This window comes from Acomys russatus, chromosome 11 (genome assembly GCF_903995435.1).
Source record: "Acomys russatus chromosome 11, mAcoRus1.1, whole genome shotgun sequence".
NCBI classification, from domain to species: domain Eukaryota; kingdom Metazoa; phylum Chordata; class Mammalia; order Rodentia; family Muridae; genus Acomys; species Acomys russatus.
This window is the reverse complement of record NC_067147.1, coordinates 52133674-52154123: the sequence shown is the minus strand read 5'-3', so window position 1 is coordinate 52154123 and position 20450 is coordinate 52133674. Positions and strand designations below refer to the sequence as shown.

The following is a 20450-nucleotide window of genomic DNA, read 5'->3' as shown; positions in this document are numbered from 1 at the left end:
CACACGCCTTTAATCCCAGCACTTGGGAAGCAGAGGCAGGGGGATCAATGTGAGTTCGAGGGCTGCCTGGTCTACAAAGTAAGTCTAGGTCAGCCAAGGATACACAGAGAAACCCTGTCTCAAAAAACAAAAGAAAACAAAAAACCCGTCTCAAAAAAAAAAAAAAAAAAAAAAAAAAAAAAAAAAAAAGATGATGTCTGAATACGTGTGTGTATCTGTGAGGGTGTGTGTGCATGCATGCCATGGGTTTACAGGGATCAAACATAGTTCAGGTTTGCTCATCTTTCTTTCTTTCTTTTTTTTTTTTTTTTTGGCTGTCCTAGACTTGCTTTGTAGACCAGGCTGGCCTTGAACTTACAGTGATCGGCCTGCCTCTGCCTCCTGAGTGCTGGGATTAAAGGCGTGCGCCACCATGCCTGGTTTGCTCATTTTAAGACAGAATCTTCCTGCATGGTCCAGGCTGGGCCTGAAACTCACTGCAATTTTTCTGCATCAGCCTTCCTAGTGAGTGCACATGCTGCAGTGCACATGTGGAGATCAGAGGACATCGTTTTAGAGTTGATTCTCTGCATCCACCATGTGTGTCGTGGAGACTGAACTTAGGTCATCAGACTTGCCAGAAATCATATTTACACACTGAGCCCTTTTGCTGGCTGTGCATGTTTTTCAAGACAGCGTTTCTCTGTGTACCCTTGGCTGTCCTGGACTCGCTTTGTAGACCAGGCTGGTCTGGAACTCACAGTGTTCCGCCTGCCTCTGCCTCCCCAGTGCTGGGATTAAAGGTGTGTGCCACCATGCCCAGCTGGATCTTATTTCTTATTTCCAGGCTGCTTTTAAAGACTTTTCTTATTACCACTTGTGAGTTATGACTTTTCCTTATGATTTATTGTTTGTCTGTTTTGCTTGGAGTTCATTTAATGTGTTGATCCATGGGTTTAGTTTTCATCAAGTTTAGAAAAATTCTGGTCATTATTTTTTTTTTCAAGTAATTCTTTTGTTCTTCCTTTGGGTACTTCAGTTACTCTTTGGGTCACTTGAACTTATCCCACAAGCCACTCTTTTTTCTTTTTTTCTTTCTTCTTCTCCTTCTTCTTTTTTGGTTTTTCGAAACAAGGTTTCTCTGTGTAGCCTTGGCTGTCCTGGACTCACTTTCTAGACCAGGCTGGCCTCGAACTCACAGTGATTCTTCTGCCTCTGCCTGCTGAGTGCTGGGTTTAAAGGCGTGTGCCATCACGCCCGGGCAAGCCACTCTTTTTTCAACTTTTTTTTTCTCTCTCTTTTTGTTTTTGTTTTGTTTTTTGAGACAGGGTTTCTCTGAGTAGCCTTGGCTGTCCTGGACTCACTCTGTAGACCAGGCTGGCCTCAAACTCACAGTGATCTGCCTGCCTCTGCCTCCAAGTGCTGGGTTTAAAGGCGTGTGTCACCACGCCCAGCCTTATTTTTCAGTTATTTTAGTCAGTCAAATAATAAATTTCAAAGTGTTACTTATACACATAAACTAATGTAATAGTGTAATCTTTTACTTGTAAAATAAAAGATGAGGGCTGGAGAGCTGGCTCAGTGGTTAAGAGCACTGTCTGTTCTTCCAGAGGGCCTGGTTCAATTTCCAGCAAACTGGTGGTGGCTCACAACCATCTGTAATAGAATCTGATGCCCTCTTCTGGTGTGCAGGGAGACAGTGTACTCGTGTACATTCAAAAAATTAATCTTAAAAAAAGATGAAATATTATATTCAGTCCCTTGCATATTGTCAAGACCAGTAGGGCTTGTGTGTGTGTAGACATGCTATGCTTACGGCTGGCTCTCTGCCTTACTGGTGTGAGACAAGGCCTCTCACTGAACCTGGTGCTAGGCTGGCAGCCAGGAAACCTGTCTGCTCTCCACAGGTGGTGTTGGAGACTTCCCTGGCCACGCCTAGAACTCAGGTCTTCATTTGTATGAATTAAGTATTTTTTTACTCAGTCATTTCCCCAACTTTGACAGGCTTTCTAAATTCTTTGTTGTTTTATCAAAGTACATTTGGAAAGACAAAAACAGTACCACTTAAAAGTCACATCATGTCACCAGGCATCGTTCTTGTAATTCAACTCAAATTTAAGTCTCAACTTAAGTATAAAAGGCATTAAAGCCAGGCGTGGTGGCGCACACCTTTAATCCCAGCACTCAGGAGGCAGAGGCAGGCGGATTGCTGTGTGTTCGCGGCCAGCCTGGGCTACAAAGTGAGTCCAGGACAGCCAAGGCTACACAGAGAGACCCTGTCTCAAAAACCAAAACCGACCAAACAAAAGCCTCAATTGTATTTTAGTGTTCTTTGCGATATATGAATGTATGCTTTGATATTTTGGGTTCTTGGTAATCTCAGAGACAGTGCTGCTCCCAGGACTAGCTACTTCCTAAAAATTACAAACACCATGCCTGCCAGTGTGTTTTTCATACACAACCCAATCAATCCTAGGCAGGTTCCTTCCTTTATCTAACTTTTCCACAAAGCCCAGAGCCAAAAACTTGATAGTTGAAGACCAATCTTGTTACCCAGAGCCCATTGAAATCAAATTTGTCTCATGTAGAAAACACCATCAAGGTTCTGAGCCAGTGTCCCCTTGTCCCCTTTGCTTCCTGACTCAACCTTGGTGCTTCTTCAGGTGAGCTGAGTTTTCCAGAAAAATCCCAAACCTCTGTTAAAGACCCAAGACTGACCCAGTGTGGAGATTTAGAAGGTCAGAGTAACAAATGTATGGAGATTTGGCCAAATTATCTCCGAATGTCTTTGGTCTGCTTAATAGCCACCTATCACCCACCTCTATGTCCGGCCTAATTATCCTGTGGTTCTTGGTAAAGCCCCCCAGAATGCATTACTAGGCCACAAGCCATCAACAACTCCAGAGCTAAGAATATCATCAGGCATCACCCAAGATCTATAGCAAGAGACTTTCCTGCTGATTGGAGCCTGTTTTCGTGCAATCATGTGCTGATCCATACTCTGCTAAATGCTCAGGACCGCCCTACAGATACTCTGGGCTCCTCCGGCTTCTTTCTTCTTTCTTAGCTTTTGAGTCTTCATGCAGGCAGGCTCCAGTGAGGCTCAGTCCTTCCTGGCTGGTCCACAGGGCGGAATCTCTTTGTAAAGTCTAAGCTGGACAAAGGGTAACTCCCCTATTTATTAAATATTAGTGTTTTCAATATCTGAGGTCTGGGATTTTGAAAACTAATTTCATGTATTCTGTTTGCTTTATTTTTTCAGGGACATCTGTAAATGTAATTACTTTCTTTTGCTTTGGCCAATAGCAGAAACAAAAGCCTACACTTAATTTAAATATGGAATATACAGTAAAACCTTTTCATGCTGGTAGAGTTTTGGTCCTACAGATTCAGTGGAGTCTAAACTTCCGTGTCTAGAGAACAGTAGTGTGGTAGTCAGAGCCAATGTTACTCACTGGCCTTTTGGGCGACTAGTTACTGTTCTACAGTGTCACCTTTCTTTCTTTTTTTTTTTCAGTGTCACCATTCTTTAGAAAAATACTTATTTTTATTTTTGTTTGAGACAGGGTCTCACTATTCCTGGCTGGCCTAGAACTCCATACAAAGAGCAGGCTGACCTCAAGCTCAGAGAGCTCTGCCTGCCTCTGCCCTCACAAGTGCAATTACAGGCATGGACCACCACATCTGGCCTAAACCTGGCCATCTTCCCCAGAGAATTTGCCTATCCCAAGAAAGCCTGAAGACACTGAGCTGAGCTCTAGCTCAATGGCAGAGTACCTCCTTAGCATATGTAAAGCTCTGGATTCAATTCCTTGACACTCAAAGTTCAACCAGACTACCCTACAAACATATTCCTTCTAATATTCCATATATATTAGTAATCTGTACACATATTAGCAATCATTAGTAACCCCACAGATTACTAATGATTATCAGGCAAGCTAAAAATCTGTAACAAAGGAATGCAAAAACAAAAAAGGCAGAAAAACTTACGTAAGGAGATAAAAGCATCAAACACATTACGTTTCCCAAAGAGAAGATACTACTGTCATAATAAAACTTCAGAACACTCAGGAAATCAGCTTGGGGTAATAATATTTCCTAAAGACTGAAAAATGGGCAGGCTAGATGCTATCACGCCTCATGACCAGAGCTTGACCCTCAGAATCCAGAAGTTGTTCCCAGACTGCCACAGGCGTGCCATGGAAGGAAATTATTAACAAATAAGTTAAGAAGAGTGTGAAGAGAATGTAACCTCGCCTTAGTCTGGGCCCCTGGGGTGAAAACAGTCTTGGGATGCTTGACCCGACTGAGACTTGGTCTCTATAAACTGATAGACATCTTACTATAGACTAAGAGGGAGGGAGGGTCAGCCCAAGACAAAAGACAGGGGCCAGGGCGATTCAGGGGTATTGTATTGCAAAAACCACAGATTGGGAGGAGAAAGCGAGGTGGGGGTGGGGATGAAGATCGGGAACTGGAGAGCTTTTGGCTGGGAGTTTCAGGATTTGGGGGGGGGGGGGGGGATCGCTCGGTCCAAGGTATGGCTTCTATCGGACAGATGATCTACTAGACCCCTGAGAATTACGCCAGGGGAATTGCCCCACTAAACAGATAATCCAGGTTTCATTCTTGCTCCCTCCTATTTAGGGTAGTTGGGTTGTAAGGGAGGTACATGCCTTTAATAAATCCCTAATAAAGTAAAACCATTAAGGAATCAGAGCCAACAAAGAAAGTTTCCCAGAAAAGGGTAGGATCAGCTCTGAAAGAGTTCATCAAGGACTTTGCACAACACACGGTAAGGACATGTCTCAAGGTATGTTTATGGTGACATTTCCTAACAGCTGCAAAACCACAAAGTATGAATGCCTTCAAAGTCTGAAGTATTGGATAGTAATGTCCTCAGAGAATAAACATTCTATTTGCATGGAAGCTCAGGACACAGGATGCTCCAAGGGGGAACAGAACCCTCCATCCTATGGGAAGGTCCTTAAGTGCATTAACTGAACAACTCACAAGGCTTCAAAAGGCCCTGAATCTGATCAAATTCACCATGCTATACCTCCCTAAACATATATAAGCAATTAAACACCACTGACACACTTAGACAAGCTGAGTTGCCTAGAAGAGGCTCAGCTTAGCCCAGGTGAGCTGCCTGGAAAGAGCACACTCCAGGTTTCTAAAGCCATCACCCACGCTGGGGTGAGTCTTGGTGGTGAACCTGCCATTTTCTGCTCCTGTAAGTAACCCTTTACCCACACTCCTATAAATAACCTAGTAAAATCCACTGGCTCACCAAGCTGGACTCTGGTAGCATATGTACTTTGGTCTGTTGCTGGTTCCCTATCTGGGAAGAGTAGGCGTTTGTTCACATCTCTCCTGGATTAGTCATTCAATATGATGGAAAACCAGTTCCAACTTGGAATGCTAGACTCAGGTCATCAGAGTCTATTCCTGGAAGCCCAATTGAGAGATGGAGTCCAGAGTGGATGCGAAAGCAAAGGAATTTTATTAGGCCAAGCACTGGGGTCCACCAATCTCCGAGGGCAGGACCCTGTCCTGGGTAGTAAGTTCTAAGTAGGGTGAGATAGGGGCAGTAAATTCCGGGGGCAGGGTTGGGATGGAGACTAGTGGAGAATTTTTAACTTGTTCCTCTCAGTTTGCTGTTACTTTGTGTGTTCTTGTTATTGGCCTGTAGTTTTTTTTTTTTTTTTTTCCAAGACAGAGTTTCACTGTGTAGCCTTGCCTGTCCTAGACTTGATTTGTAGACCAGGCTGGCCTTGAACTCATAGCGATCCACCTGCCTTTGCCTCCCTGAGTGCTGGGATTAAAGGCGTGTGCCACCACCGCCTGGCCTTGGCCTGTAATTCTGGCTCAGGTGACAACACTATTGTCATGATGGCTAAATCCAGGCCACCTGGAATCTTATATTTCCTTAGCTAATACTAAAACATCATTTCCTTAGCTAATAATGAAACACCATTTCCTTAGCTAATAATGTCACTGCTGAGTTCAGGCCATCTAGAATCGTACAAGAAGTCAGGCAGTCTAGGGGAGGAAATCACTTTTCATGCACTGCTTAATATAAACTAATAAACCATGAAAAAGAACCTACACAGAATACAGGAGCTAAGCTGAGCTGAGGAAGGGCAAGGCAAGAATTTGGGATGACACCAGTGAGGCAAACCACTTCAGACTGGATAAAGACCTGATAGCAAAAGATGGCTCAAGGTCTTTTACTGCTAGGGAGAGTTCTTCAGCAATCTACTCTGTGTTCACCAGTAATAATTTAACCGGTCAGAGTCTAACAATGAGTATGGATGGCAGGAGCAGAATTACAGTCAGGAAGACAGGAGACGGGGAATACAGACAATAGCCAGGAGAAGGAATCCAAGATGGTGCATAAAACTGAGACAGCAAGGAATTAGCATACAGACACCTTTGAGAGGAAAAAGTGTTGTTGAAATCAGGAGGATTAAAAAGATAGAGAAGGGCAGAATTGCTCTTTTCAAAGTAAAACCTGACAACCTAGTTTGATTCCCAGAGGGTGGAAGAACAGACTCCCTAAAGGTGTCTTCTGAACTTCCACGTGTCTTGGGATGCGCCCCAACAGTAACTAAGTGTTTAGCCGGGCATGGTGGCACACACCTGCTGATGCAAGCCCATCTGAGTTTGAGGCTACTTGGTCTACAAAGCAAGTAGGACTACACAGGGAGACCCCGTCTCAATGGCCCCCACTCCCACCTTGGCACCCATGGCTGAGAGTAGAAGGCATTGCTGTTGAGGGTACAGGCGTTAACATTTCACCACAAAGCAGCTAATGACTACGCCCATCCATGATGGCTTACTGGTAGAGTTTGACTGCTAATGCTACAGGATTCAAATTGGTTACAAGAGTATGGCCACCCCAGCCCCCCACTCCCCAAAACCCTTAGGTCAAGAATATCATCAAAGAGTACCGCAAATGCAAGAGGAAACAAAAGAGGGTTGGAGAGATGGCTCAGAGGCTAAGAGCACTGGCTCCAGAGGTTTTAAGTTCTACTCCCAGCACCCATATGGTGGCTCACAACCATCTATAATGGGATCCGATGCCCTCTTCTGGTGCGTATGCGCACATGACGAGAGTACTCATACATTAAAAAAACAAAACAAAACAAAACCAAACCCAAGTAACTGACCCTTTTTCTCTTGAGGGTTTCTGCTAGCTCACCTCAGAATGACCCTTTGACAACTTTCTTTCCAACAGTTGAATGATTCAGGCTGTTTCCCCAATGTGTTTATGCCAACCACTCACGTTGCGTATTTTCTCCCTCTGTTAATAATCAGTGCACTAATGCATGCTGAGAAGCTCACAGCAGTGTGGAGCAGTAGAGTAGCCACTCACAGGGATGCCCTGGATTACTTTTTAGTATTAGAAGATTACACTCAAGGGCTGAGGTGCCAGGGTCACTAGACAACTGATCAGAATATGAGACACCTTTACAGATAGAGTTGCCAGAGCTGAGCTGATGGTGTTCCACAAAAGTTTAAGCAAAGTGCCACACTAAGTGCACATGTAGAGATAACACAGTTCCCAGAACTTCTGAGTTAGGCTTTTCTTGGCTCAACTAGAATCTGGCCTGAACAGCGCTTGAACTCTGTATCCGTAACTGCTATTTGAAAAGCACTGGCATTCTCTCAGCACACATCCAAACATACCAGATTCTAACATGCTGCCAAAGCAAACTACACAATGAACACACAGTTCTTATTTCCTTGAAAAAAAAAAAAAACAAAAACAAAAACAAAAAAAAAACCAAAAAAGACCAAAACCAAAAAAGTCTCTCACATACACAAACCATAAAACAACCACACTTTATTTAGCTTAACAGTTTCTCTGATACAAAGAGAAATATCAAAAGAAAACCTAGGACATATGCACATGTAACCCTCCCAAAACCTAAGAGAAAAAAGGACAAAGTTCCCTTCAACAGAGAAAATTATCTTCGCTTCTGGAAGATGTTTCCACGCCCCATTCCACGTCCTCTTCCTCTTGCAGCCACTGAAGGAAGAAGGAGAGAGGTCAGTAGGGTTAGGGATGCTCAGGACAAGCACTAGCTGGAGCCTGACCATCAGCTCTGGAAGGGACCTGGAAGGCCACTGGACACCATCACCCAGAATCACTACTTGTCACATGGTGACGGGGGAAGAAGAGGAGTGGAGGTTGGCACTGATCCCTGGCGTCAAGATGCTAGTGCTGACAGCAGTCTGAGTACACAGCAAAGACAAATTCCACTCTGTGACCCAATGTACCTAGGAGGCTAGAGGCTCTAAAGGACACATGGAGGATTCTGAAGACTGACAAACCAGTCTCCTTCTTCTCTCTTCTTTCAGAGCCTGGAGCAGTCTGAGGGAGGAGTCTGATGGGAACCTACGCACGTGCCGATAGGGACTAGAGCCAGGGGCTGGGAAAGGCACAGGTGGCTCAGGCAGCAGGCTGGACAAACTCACTGCCTGAAGTGCACAGCAATTTGATGGTGAAGATGTGATAGCTAGCTTCATTGTGACAGAAAGAACAGTCCTCTCAGAGGCAAAGAAAATTTTTTCTCTGTTTTAAAAAATATGTATTTATTTGCGTGTGTATTGTGTGCATGTAGAGGTCAGAGAACAACCTCTGGCAGCCTTGTGTAACAATCACCTTCAGCACTAAGCCACCGCTGTTTCCAAGATTTTATCAGTCTTTTTAGAAGTCTTTTTGTTTGTTTTGAGACAAGGTTTCTCTGTGTAGTCTTGGCTGGCCTGGACTTTGTAGACCAGGGTGGCCTCGAACCCACAGCGGACCACCAGTCTCTGCTTCCCGAGTGCGGGGATTAAAGGTGTGTACTACCACACCCAACAGAAGTCTTCAAACAAACAAACCTCCAAAGCATTCTATCTTTAAACAGAAGCTACCTCACACATAAAACACATAATATACTTCTAAATACACTATGCTTTTATATCTAATAACGTGGCAGAGCTTTTCAAGGACACAAATATAAACCATGACTGGGCTAGCCTCTGAGAGCAGCTAAACAGTCACTGGGGGACACTGTGGCTACAATACTAATATGTGTCAAAGGAGGGACTTAATGTCAAGTTTAAGAAAATGTAAAACATAAAGCAAGGGTTGGCAAGATGGCTCAGCAATTAAATGTCCTTGCTGCCAATCCTGCTGACCTATGTTCCCTCGAGGTGGAGAGAACTAACAAGTTGTCCTCTGATTTCCACGTGTGTCCCCCTCCTCACAAATAAGCTAATTCACACAATTTAAAAAATGAACAAAAACGAAGCCAGGCAGTGGTGGCACACACCTTTAATCCCAGCACTTGGGATGCAGAGGCAGGTGGATCACTATGAGTCAAAGGTCAGCCTGGTCTACAAAGCAAGTCCAGAACAGCCAAGGCTACACAGAGAAACCTGTTGGAGACGGGCCAATGTTCTTCCATCTTGTCAGAGCCTAGGTTCCTATTTCTCCAGCAGTCTGTCATTTACCAGAAACCAGCTGACCCTGTCGTGGTTCGGCAGTTAGACACCTGTGGTTTATTGTGGGGGATGGTCATTCTAAGACCCCTGTGCTCATAGTAAGAGCTACTCCTTTCTGGCTATAAACTAGCGTTTCCAGTAAGACTACTGGTAAAATCAGATTAAAAGCCAGCTGCCTGCGAGTAGCAGTTCCAAGAACTTTTTCCTGACTAACCACATCTTTTACAACTTTCCTTTCTCTCTGGATTGTCTCCATCTTCTGTGATTATAGCAGCTGTAAAGGTAGACACCTGCTGGAGCATTCCAGAGTTAGGTATCCATAGCAACCCTCTCGCCTATAAAAACTCTGAAATTTTTCAATAAACAGGGCTTGATCAGAATCTAGACTTGCCCTCATTTCTTTGTCTCCTGTCCCCCCACTTGTCTGGCCCCTCCACAGATACCCATTGAAGACCCCGCGGGCCGGGACAGAAACCCTGTCTCGAACCGCTCCCCCACCCTTGCAAAAAATAAAATAAAATAGCCGGGCGTGGTGGCGCACGCCTTTAATCCCAGCACTCGGGAGGCAGAGGCAGGCGAATCGCTGTGAGTTCGAGGCCAGCCTGGTCTACAAAGTGAGTCCAGGATGGCCAAGGCTACACAGAGAGACCCTGTCTCGAAAAACCAAAATAAATAAATAAATAAATAAATAAATAAATAAATAAATAAATAAAAATAAAATAAAATAATGAAAACTGAACAAAAGCTCTGTACAACCAAAACGAGATGGCTCTAACTAGAGGGCTGGGATGTAGCTCAGTTGGCAGAGTGCTTGTAGAGCAATACCGTGTTCATTCCTAATCTGAGCGTGTGGGCACTAAGGCCCTGGGAGCTGGAGGCAAGAGCACCAGAGTTCAAGATTGCTGTCAAGTACACAGTAAGCCTGAGGCCAGCCTGGGCACTAGAGGCTCAAATCTATCTGGAACACACGGGGTACCAGATACCACTTAGTCTCCATCCTGCTGCTGCAGAACATCACTTCCCAGACACAAGATGGCCATTTACACCGTGAAATCAGAGCAGCTGGGATAAGCCATAGGAGACCCTCACCTCAGATTATAGCCACTCACTTTCCCTGACACACTCTCCTGCTCTCCCAATCCTGCGGCAGCTGCAGTCTGGAGGAGGCCAGTACAGAGAACCCACAGGGGCTCCAGTGAAGCAGCTTCATGTTGAGGTGACAGAGTTCAGTGATGCTGCAAGAGCCACCTATGCTCCTAAGCAACCCTGAGAAGCCCACTGGTTTATCACAACAGACTTGAGTGCAACTGTTTCTTTGGTTTGTTGTTACCATTTCTATCTTGAGTAAACAGAAAAAAAGACCCTTTGGGGGCTGGGGTGGGACATCACACATAACCCCAGGAATGCCACCGTACTGTTCTGGACACCAATCCATATCCTCGCTAGACCAGAGCAAGCTGCCCAGCCCTCTTGGATAGAATTTCTGAAAAGGAGGGCCTTAACTATAGACTGTACCACTTCAGACAGGGTGTTCTCTCTGCTCGTCTCTCCAGGGTCTTGCTATGTAGTTCAGGCTGGCCTCCACCTCACTGCATTCCTCCTGCCTGGGACTCTTGAGTGCTAGGATAATAGGTCTCAGCACCACACCTTGCTTAAGAAATCTGCAATTTTTTCCCTAAGGAGAGATTTGGGATTTTTACAGTAAACGCCATGATAGGATCAAGTAAGGCAAGAAAGAACAGGGGAAAGGCCCCATTCCCAAGGATTTCTCAAGCAGATCAGAACAGGGTATGGCAGCAAGCGTGGAGAGCAGTGCAATCAGATTCAACCCTGTCCCACGCAACAACAGGGCCTTCCCTAAAAGAAACAAGGTAATGGGAATTCTAAAGCCAGTCTCAGAGGGGCACCTACCTTGGGCCTTCAGGATAGCAGCTTTTCCTCGGCCAGCCCCTGAGCCTTGGTTTTTATTTTTCATGCTCTTTAACATGGGTGCATTTTTCAACATGTCGGGCAAAATCAGAAATCGGATCTTGCTGCCGCGTATGTACACCTGTTCCAGCTGTGCCACTCGGCCGTCTCTGTACGTTACTGTGATGTTCGACATCTGGAAGGGAACCACCAGCTTATTTGTGAGGACAAAGTACTGGAGCACACAAGGCCAGGGAGCCTTAACTGGAGTAAGTTTAGACATACAAAAGCCTGACACCAGCATGAAAACAAGAACTGGACAACGCTGGTGAACTAGCACAGCAATGGTTGGTGCACACTGCACAGAAACGTCAGACTTAAGTATGTGCTCTCCTACTTTTACAGATTACAACCAAACAAAAACAAAGTCAAACAGCTGATATGTAGGAGACATCAGGCTGGAACTAGGGAGCTTAGAGGCAGCTTTCCAGCTCCTGGGCCAGCCTGTGAGGGATGGTAAGAAGGCCTTTGTTACTTCATGTCCAAAGTGCAGCCTTGGGGACCTGCTGCCACTCTGGCTGGAAAGGCACCTTTAAGGTCGTATGTATGCACCAGACACAGTCCTGACTCTTAGTATACATTAGGAAGACAATGAGTAGGGATTGAGAAGCGATGCGGCAGCGCCTGCTCCCAGAGTCTACACAAGGAGAGGAGACTTGAGCCAGAGCCTTCAGCATGCACGGACTGAAGCATCGGAGCAGCACATGTGGACAGTGCTGAGGACACTTCAGACACCAGGCAGATCACTCCAGTTTGTAGGTGGAGGAATGGCCAACAGGGCTAAGGCAGTATTTTGGAAGGACAAATGTGCTAAGAGGAGTAGGTGCAGGATGAAGGGAAAGAGTCGTCTCTATGAATCCAGTCAGGAGACCCACAAGGAACAGGAAAGTGACACAAACCTGCCAGCACCAAATTCAATAGGTGCCACTTTGACCACAATTGCTTAATTGTGGTCTTCTGGGCAGAAGAGAACTGCACTTTATCTAGAATGGGTGAAGCCCACGCTGCAAAGATGTGCCAGCTCCCAGATGTCTTTCTCTGTAAAACTATGTCTGTGCTATACTTTACACTGAACACGTCTCCCTCCTCGTCCCTCTCTCCGTGCTTCCTCTCCCTGCTGTCAGTCCCCTTCCCAGACAACTTCACTTCTACGTTCATTTTCTACACACACACATGATTTTATATGACTATAAAATCTAGGAACCACAAACAGAGAAAACATCTTCTTTCTAAGACTGGGTTCATTTGCTTAAAGATCATCTTCAGCTGCATTGTCACCCAGGACTCCATCTCCCAAGTTGCTGCCTTACATGGCTCTGTGCTTTCTATATGGCCAGGCGGTCTCTGCTTGAACACCAACAGTGAAAACCAAAACCAAAACCCATCAATGCTCTGAGGCTATCCCTGCTTTATCTGAGCAATGGGAATGACTTCTAGGCTTTCTTTCTTTCCTTCTTTCTTTCTTTTTGAAACACGGTTTCTCTGTGTAGTCTTGGCTATCCTGGACTCACTTTGTAGACCAGGCTGGCTTTGAACTCACAGCGATCCACCTACCTCTGCCTCCCGAGGCGTGCGCCACCACGAGCACTCTCCCTCCCTCTCCATGTGTTTATGTGTGTGTGTCTCCCCCTCCCCTCCCCCCTCAATGTATACAGTGCTCTGGCTGCACGTATACCTCCAGGCCAGAAGAGGGCACCAGATCACATTATAGATGGTTGTGAGCCACCATGTGGTTGCTGGGAATTGAACTCAGGACCTCTGGAGGAGCAGTCAGTGCTCCTAACCTCTGAGCCATCTCTCCAGCCTGATTCAAACCACTGGTGCTATTCTACGCTCAAGGGCAAGAGAGCCCCAGTTTCCCACCAACCAGTTGCAGATTTCCTATTGCCATCCTCTTAAAATCTCACAGTTCCTAAGTCCTTGCCACAGTTCCCTGGACAAGTGCCAGCACCTCTGCTACCACAAATAGGTAGTTATGGTTGGCTTACCCAACCCCAAAACCTGGATTCCACCCACCCCACCCCCCCACAATTCCAAGCATACTTATGACTCTGTAGAAGACACTGAAGTGGTCCAAGGATCTCCAGTGAGACCTGGCTTTGCCACCTTCCAGAGGTCTAGCCCTGAGCCCCAATTCCCTTCCAGACTAGAGGAAATACAGTAAGAAAGGCCAACATTTCCTGAGCACAAATACAGACAGCTGGCACTAGCACAGATGACTGATTTCAGACCATGACGCCCTACAGGAGACAGCACAACCTGTCAGAGGCAAATTGGTCTCTAAAGGTCCATGCCTTTACTCTCCCTATCCTCTTGCCTAAGGTCACACTGCCCTCACATGTTTTGTTTGAGGTTCAAACCCAGGTCTATCAGATCTGAACCACTCCCTACCTGAAAGTATAACAGACTACTTTCCTGAAATTGTTAAAAAAAAAAAAAAAAAAATTAAATTAAATAAGGCATAGCATGCATACCTAAATGTTGTCTCAACTACCTGAGATAGAGCAAACCCAGTTGTGTCTAATCTGAACTGTGATGTTTATTTTGGGGAGCACTGTTATTAAGCCTCATCTCTCCACTGTGCCTTGATAGTCTCCACGAGACTGTCCCACAGATCCAACAAGACTTAAACTAGGTGCTTCTACCAATGTCCCATGATGGGCTCTCAATGTCACCTGACAAATATTCCAGCACTTTGGTGTTTAAATCATGTGCAGTCACTGCTTTAATGCATCTTTTTCCTTCTTTGCATATTGAACAAGTGGTAACTCTGTTCCAAGGAAGCCCCGTGTTTCCTCTTAAAGCCAAAGGCATCCTCTTTTAAGTAATATGTTTACCTTAATTACCTTAAAACATAAAGATTTATTTAAGTGAGTATAGTGTGTGAGTGACTGCAGAAGCTGGGGGCAGTGGGTTAAGATCCCCTGAGCACTAGGAACCCAATACCAATCCTTTCGAAAAGCAGCAAGAGCTATTAACTGGTGAGCCATCCAGCCACAAGCACTTAGGTTTTTCTGGATGTCAGACAGGAACATAGAGTTTATGGTTTTCCTAAGCAGCCACAATAAATAACACAGACTTAATGGCTTCTGTGGGCCAAGACAGAGAAAGCCATGATGCAGGATTGTGAAGTAATGTTGGAATGTATAATACGGTATTTCGTTCATGGTTCTGGCCTCATAATTCCCTTTTAAAAACAGTCCACAAAAGCTAGAATTTCTCTTCCCTCATGTTGGTCAGAGAAACCAATTCTGATCTGTCTTTCTGTTCTGGGGTTGTAAGTAAATTCCCACAATTTTCATTTCAGAAAGAAATGACTGGGGATACAGTTCAGTGGTAGATTACTTTCTTACCATGTGCAAGGCCCTGGGTTACACTCTTAGCACTAAGGGAAACAGACGTCCTATCTACCACAGTCTGTTGGCATGAGATAATATTGCTTTTTCTTTTTTGTACAAATCACTTTTGCACATGAATATCTGTATTTCAGTCCTGTCTATTCAATTAAGTCCCTGTTAAAAATAATATAAAAAGTAGTCTCAACTATGCAATGTGCTTAGGCTCTGGTCAACCTAATGAAGCCTCACTATCTCTTCTTTTTGAGACAGGGTTTCCCTGTTGTAGCCTTGACTGTCCTGGACTCACTTTGTAGACCAGGCTGGGCTCGAACTCACAGGGATCCACCTGCCTCTGCCCTCCCAGAGTGCTGGGGTTGAAGGCGTGCCCCACCATTCCCAGTTAAGCCTCACTATCTTGATATAGCCAGTATTTTTTTGTTTTGTTTTTGTTTTTTTGAGACAGGGTTTCTCTGTGTAGCCTTGGCTGTTCTGTACTCACTTTGTAGACCAGGCTAGCCTCGACCTTACAGAGATCTGCCTGCCTCTGCCTCCCGAGTGCTGGGATTAAAGGCGTGCGCCATCAGTGCTCAGCATGATATGGCCAGTATTATGGCTAAACTGTGCCCCTACCAAGATTAGAACATTAGTGAAGTCCTAATTCCCAGTACTTCTGAGTGTGATCATGTTTATAGACTCTACAAGATCAAAACAAGCATTTAGCTGTTAGTTGGTCACTGATTTTGTAGGGAATAGAGAGTAAGGGAGACACAAAGCGCCAGCACAAAACATATTTCTTTCTAAGTTGTAACCTGGTAACACCAAAATGTGTGTGCTTAGTAACATGTGGGCTGCATTCTGAGAATACCATAATCATTTAGTCAGATGAATTCATATTACAGTTAGGCTGTCTAATGTCCTTAAACCTCAGCTTGTTGCTCATAATATACACATTAATCGTCACTATCTGAAAATTTTCATTCTACTCATAAAACTAAATGCCCTAAAACAGACAAAGTGAGAGGACTAGACCTGTGAACATGGCATGTCACGAGGCAGACTACTACAGCTAGGATCTTGACAGCACTAACCAGCTACATCTCCCATGGCCTGCCTTCAGAAGCAAACCAAGTAGTATAGGACTTCCGAAAGCCTGACAGCTGGGTGGGGTAACACCTGCCTGAAATTACAGAATTAACAATGAGGCAGGCGGATCAAGTGTTAAAGACCAGCTTGGGCTCTAAAGAGATCCTGACTCAAAAACAGCCCCAAAGGGGCGAAAGGGAGTGTTTAAACTATTGTGTCTAAGGCACTGGGTTCCATACTCAGAAGAGGAGAAAGAGGGCACCCTCCTCACACCAAGTGAAAAAACTAAACCTTGTTTTTAGCTTCCTTTCTATGGCTGTAACATCCCAGCTAAAAGTGAGGTGGGTTATCTGGCTTACACGTCCTGATCACAGTTCATCATGCAGGGAAACCAAGGCAGGGACTCAAGCTGGCAGGAACTGAAGTAGACATTACAGAGAAATGCCGCTTACTGACTTGCCCTCCAGGCTCAAATGTAGTTACCTTTCTTTACTTTTAAACACACACACACACACACACACACACACACACACACACCTTCGTTGTTTTTGGTTTTTTGTGAGATAGGGCTTCTGTGTAGCCTTGGCTGTCATGCAACTCGTTTTTGTAGACCAGACCGACCTCAAACTCTGAGATCCACCTGCCCTTGCCTCCCAAGTGCCAGGATTCAAGGTGTTCACTACCACACTGTGTTCTGGGTTTGTTTTTTGTTTTGAGATAGTCTCTCTATGTAAGCCTGGTTGCCCTCCTGTCTCTGCCTCTCAGGTGCTGGGATTAAAGGCGCTGCACCAGCATGGTCAGCCCTGAGTTACTTTTCTTATACCACTCAGAAACAACTGTGCAGGAGTGGCACAGTATGCAATGTAATAGCCTGGGCCCTCTCACATTAATCATTAATCAAAAAAAGGTCCCACAGACTTGATAATCTGATGGAGGCATTTTCACAATTGAGGTTCCCTTTTCCAGGACAATTATAGCTTGTGTCAAATTGACAAACAACAAAACAAAACAAACAAAAAAAACAAAAAACAAAAACAAAACAACAACAACAAAAAAAAACTAACCAGCACAATTGTAGTTTAAATGAAAACTATGCTACATAACTGCAAATATTTGAACACTCGGCCCCCAGTTGTTGGTGACTTTTTTGGTTTGGTTGGTTGTGTGTATGGGGGGGGGTGTGGGTGGGATGGGGGGGTTAGGGAATGCAGCCTTACTGAAGGAAGAATGTCACTTTGAGATTAACACTTTGAGATTAACCCTTCCAGTTTGTAATTTCGCAGCTTCCTGCTTCTGTCACCATGCCTCCTTGACAAAATAAACTCCTATGCAATGGTATTGTTGCAGCCACAAAAAAGTAACGAACAGGTTACTTACCAGGCCAGCTTACCACAGGTGTGTGACCGTAAATAATGTGCTTTACTTGCCAACCTTGTTTTCTCACTTGAGTGCAGCAACAGACACCATATATTGACAGGTATAAGCAGCTTCTAACAGCAAAGCATCTCTGTAGCGACGCCAAGGAGGACGACTGCCGACCTGCAGCAGTCTTTGGATAGTGTATGAGCTGACAGGCCCCAGCTGCCACTCTGTGGCTCCACCATGGCACTCGCTCTGCAGCAGCCTCCCACAGGCTGCCAGTCCATTCCTGCCTCTGGCCTTCTCGTCCCTGGATGAAACTTCCTCAGCACTAAGGGGCCATCAGAGGCTCTTTTCACTCAATCTGCCTTGCTTTCCCTGGACTGAAAACTCTGCTGCCATGATGGCTAACACTATCAACTTGGTGGATTTAGAGTCACTGAAGGGATAAGCGTGTCTGTGAGGGATTATCTAGTTTACCCTGAAGTAGGGAGACCCAACTTGATGTGCTTGGCCCAGGCACTCATCTCTGCTTCTCAACGGCAGATTCAATGTGACTAGCCCTCAAAGTCACGCCACTGTGACTTCCTCTTTGACAGATGATATCCTCACACTGTAGTTAGAACCCTTCCCTCCTTAAGATGCTTTGGTCAGAAATCGTATCACAGCAACAAGAAAGGTAACTAGTCACGGACATACTCCTGCTCTCTCACTGTGATCCTTCACTGCCATTTCCCAGTAAGTCTCTTGTAGATTTAAATCTTTTTGCATTTACAGCACAGTCCATCCAAAACAACTCCACCTTCATTTATAGGGGACAGAATAAATGACTAAGACACTCAAGGTCAGAGAATTATGATTCAACTCAAACTGGAACCAGGGAGTTCTGATTCCAAAGCTCAAGTTCTTAACTAGTGGAAAAACCAAAAGCCATGTCAAAACTTTGGTAGTGTTATCAGATAAGACTTTCTGCAAGACAAAAAGTAAGCAAGTGCACATAACATGGGAACTGAAGATTCTGCACTGTCTGGAAAATGGACACTGGCTCTGCCTGATCCAGACTCTAATCACCACTCCTTTCAAACAGGCCTCTAAGATGAGAGGAAACCAAGTTCAATATAACTGGTTGTTTTACAGACAGGGTCTTGCTGTACAGCCCACACTGGCCTCCAACTCTTGATCACCTACCTACCGCTGGGATACATATGTGCTACCACATTAGGCTGTCAAAAGACTGTTCTGCCTCAAGGCTAAGTCTATACTATCATACAATCTCAGAGCTTGTAAGAGTGCCCGACACATGTTAAGACTTCAGTTAGTAACTGTTGGACGAGAGTGACTTCCCCACGACCTCCAAGTCTGTCTTGTTATCCCCCAGAATGGAAGCCATGACTCCTTCACAGCCCCAGGTGCAAAGCACGCTACCTGGCAGTTCATGTTGTCCTCTGCTTCAATGAGCTTCCCTCGGTACACCTCGCCAGTGTTGGTCTCACATGTTACTATGTGGCCCTCAGCCTCGTGCAAGACTTTAATCGGCACTCCAATAGACATCTTGGCAGGACTCTTCCTGTGCTGTAGTGAAAGAGAGACAACAGTCACTTGTCAGAGCCTAAGATGGACTGGCATTCCCACAGGCTTTTGCAAATGTGTCAGAGCTGCATTTTCTTTGGAAGGGGCCTGGCTCTGGCCTTGAAGGAACCACCATGGCAAGTTAGGGAAACATGTAAGGTGAGAAAGGAGGGTAAGCTGGAGAAAGAAATCGACCCGATGGGCGAGGTGGCTACAGCCTGTAATCCCAGCACTCGGGAGGCTGAGGCAGGCAGGATCTCTGTGAGTTCGAGGCCAGCCTGGTCTACAGAGTGAGTCTGGGACTGCCAAAGCTACACAGAGAAACCCTGTCTCGAAAAAACCAAACCAAAACAAAAACAGAGGGAGAAAGCTAACAGGAACAGAGTGCTTCCTTTCTCAGCCCAACCATTTGTCCCTTTATAGCTATCAAAACAACTATGATATGGACCTGGTGTGTAAACTAATCGCTGTTCACATGTAATTATTTAAACAAAATGTAGATTAAAAATGAACAAACAAAAAAAATCAGTCCCTGAGTCACACTAGTAATATTCCAAGGACTCAGCAACCATATTTGGCAAAAGGCTACAGTACCTGATAGTACATATAGACCCAAACCCAGAGAAATCTAGGAAGAGAGGTTGTGCTTTCAATTCAGCTTTCTGACTCCCCATCAAAGGCGAAAATAAAGTGTCAAGGCACTCATAAAGCGATACGTGCTACAAACAGGAAATGCTTATCATGCAGGAAAACAATCACGGTTAAACACTCGACTTAAGTCTCATTAAAAGACAAAGACTATGGACAGGGCTTTTAAAATTCTGCAATAGGCAACGACTCACGTCACCTATTTTCACGAAAAGACCCTAAGAAAGCTAAACGCAGGCTCTCTCGGTGAGGAACCACAACTTTCTACTTTAGGAGTGTGGGTTTTTATGCAGAAAACGGTGGGGAAACACTGCAGGCTTATAACCAAAGACTCAAACAAAACAAAACAAAACAATTAGCTGCATCTACAAAGTGGCGCGAACATTCAGTTTCTGCAGCAGCGTGACAAGCCGTGAGAGGACCAGTGCCGGAATGGGAGCAGAGGCAGAGATGCAAAGGACGTAGAAAATGACGAACCAGAGGGAAAAGAGGGACTGCTTGTAAGCTTCGAAAATCAGTGGCCCTGAAAGGCACAGAACGCGCAGACTAGGCGTAAATTGTTAACAGTTCCAGGCGCTAGTGAGATGCTGGTGTGGCTCGGCCCCGGCTTCCCACCCTCCACTATGCCCCGCTGAGTTCCTCCGCGGCGTCCCTTCCAGTCCCTAGCCCTCGAGGAGAGCCTCGGCCTCCTCTCGCCCACTCGCCGTCTCTCCTCACCAAATAACTGTAGGTTCCTTTTCGGTTCTGGCACAAACGTTAGAAGACGAAGGCGTGGAAGCGACGGAATGGCGGGCCCCGAGTACCCAGAATACCACGCGTTCCCAGAATGCCGTGCGCAGGGCTCCTCCCTTTCCTTTCCCCAGCGGGGAGCGCAAGCTTACTTACGTTACCTCCTTACTCTGCCGGCTGGGAAGCGATGTCTCAGCACTATAGTTCCGGCACTGGGGAGGGCCCGGCACCGCCGGAAATATCAATGCTCCCTCGAGCGCCAAAAGGAACATG

At 45.5% G+C, this 20450-nt stretch overlaps 1 protein-coding gene across 2 annotated transcripts; it reads right to left on the bottom strand.

Moving 5' to 3' along the window:
- Positions 1-7814: 7814 nt before the first annotated feature.
- Snrpd3 (small nuclear ribonucleoprotein D3 polypeptide) lies at positions 7815-20449 on the bottom strand. Of its 2 annotated transcripts, none has more exons than XM_051153224.1 (4): positions 20334-20449; positions 18657-18803; positions 11395-11587; positions 7815-8020 (listed from the first exon to the last, which is right to left on the bottom strand). In XM_051153224.1, the coding sequence occupies exons 2-4, from the start codon at positions 18780-18782 to the stop codon at positions 7959-7961; spliced, it is 381 nt and encodes a 126-aa protein (XP_051009181.1). In that variant the 5' UTR covers positions 18783-18803; positions 20334-20449; the 3' UTR covers positions 7815-7958. The 2 variants fall into 2 exon arrangements, with proteins under 2 accessions (XP_051009181.1, XP_051009180.1); XM_051153223.1 differs by lacking the exon at positions 20334-20449 and adding an exon at positions 20166-20312.
- Position 20450: the final 1 nt, after the last annotated feature.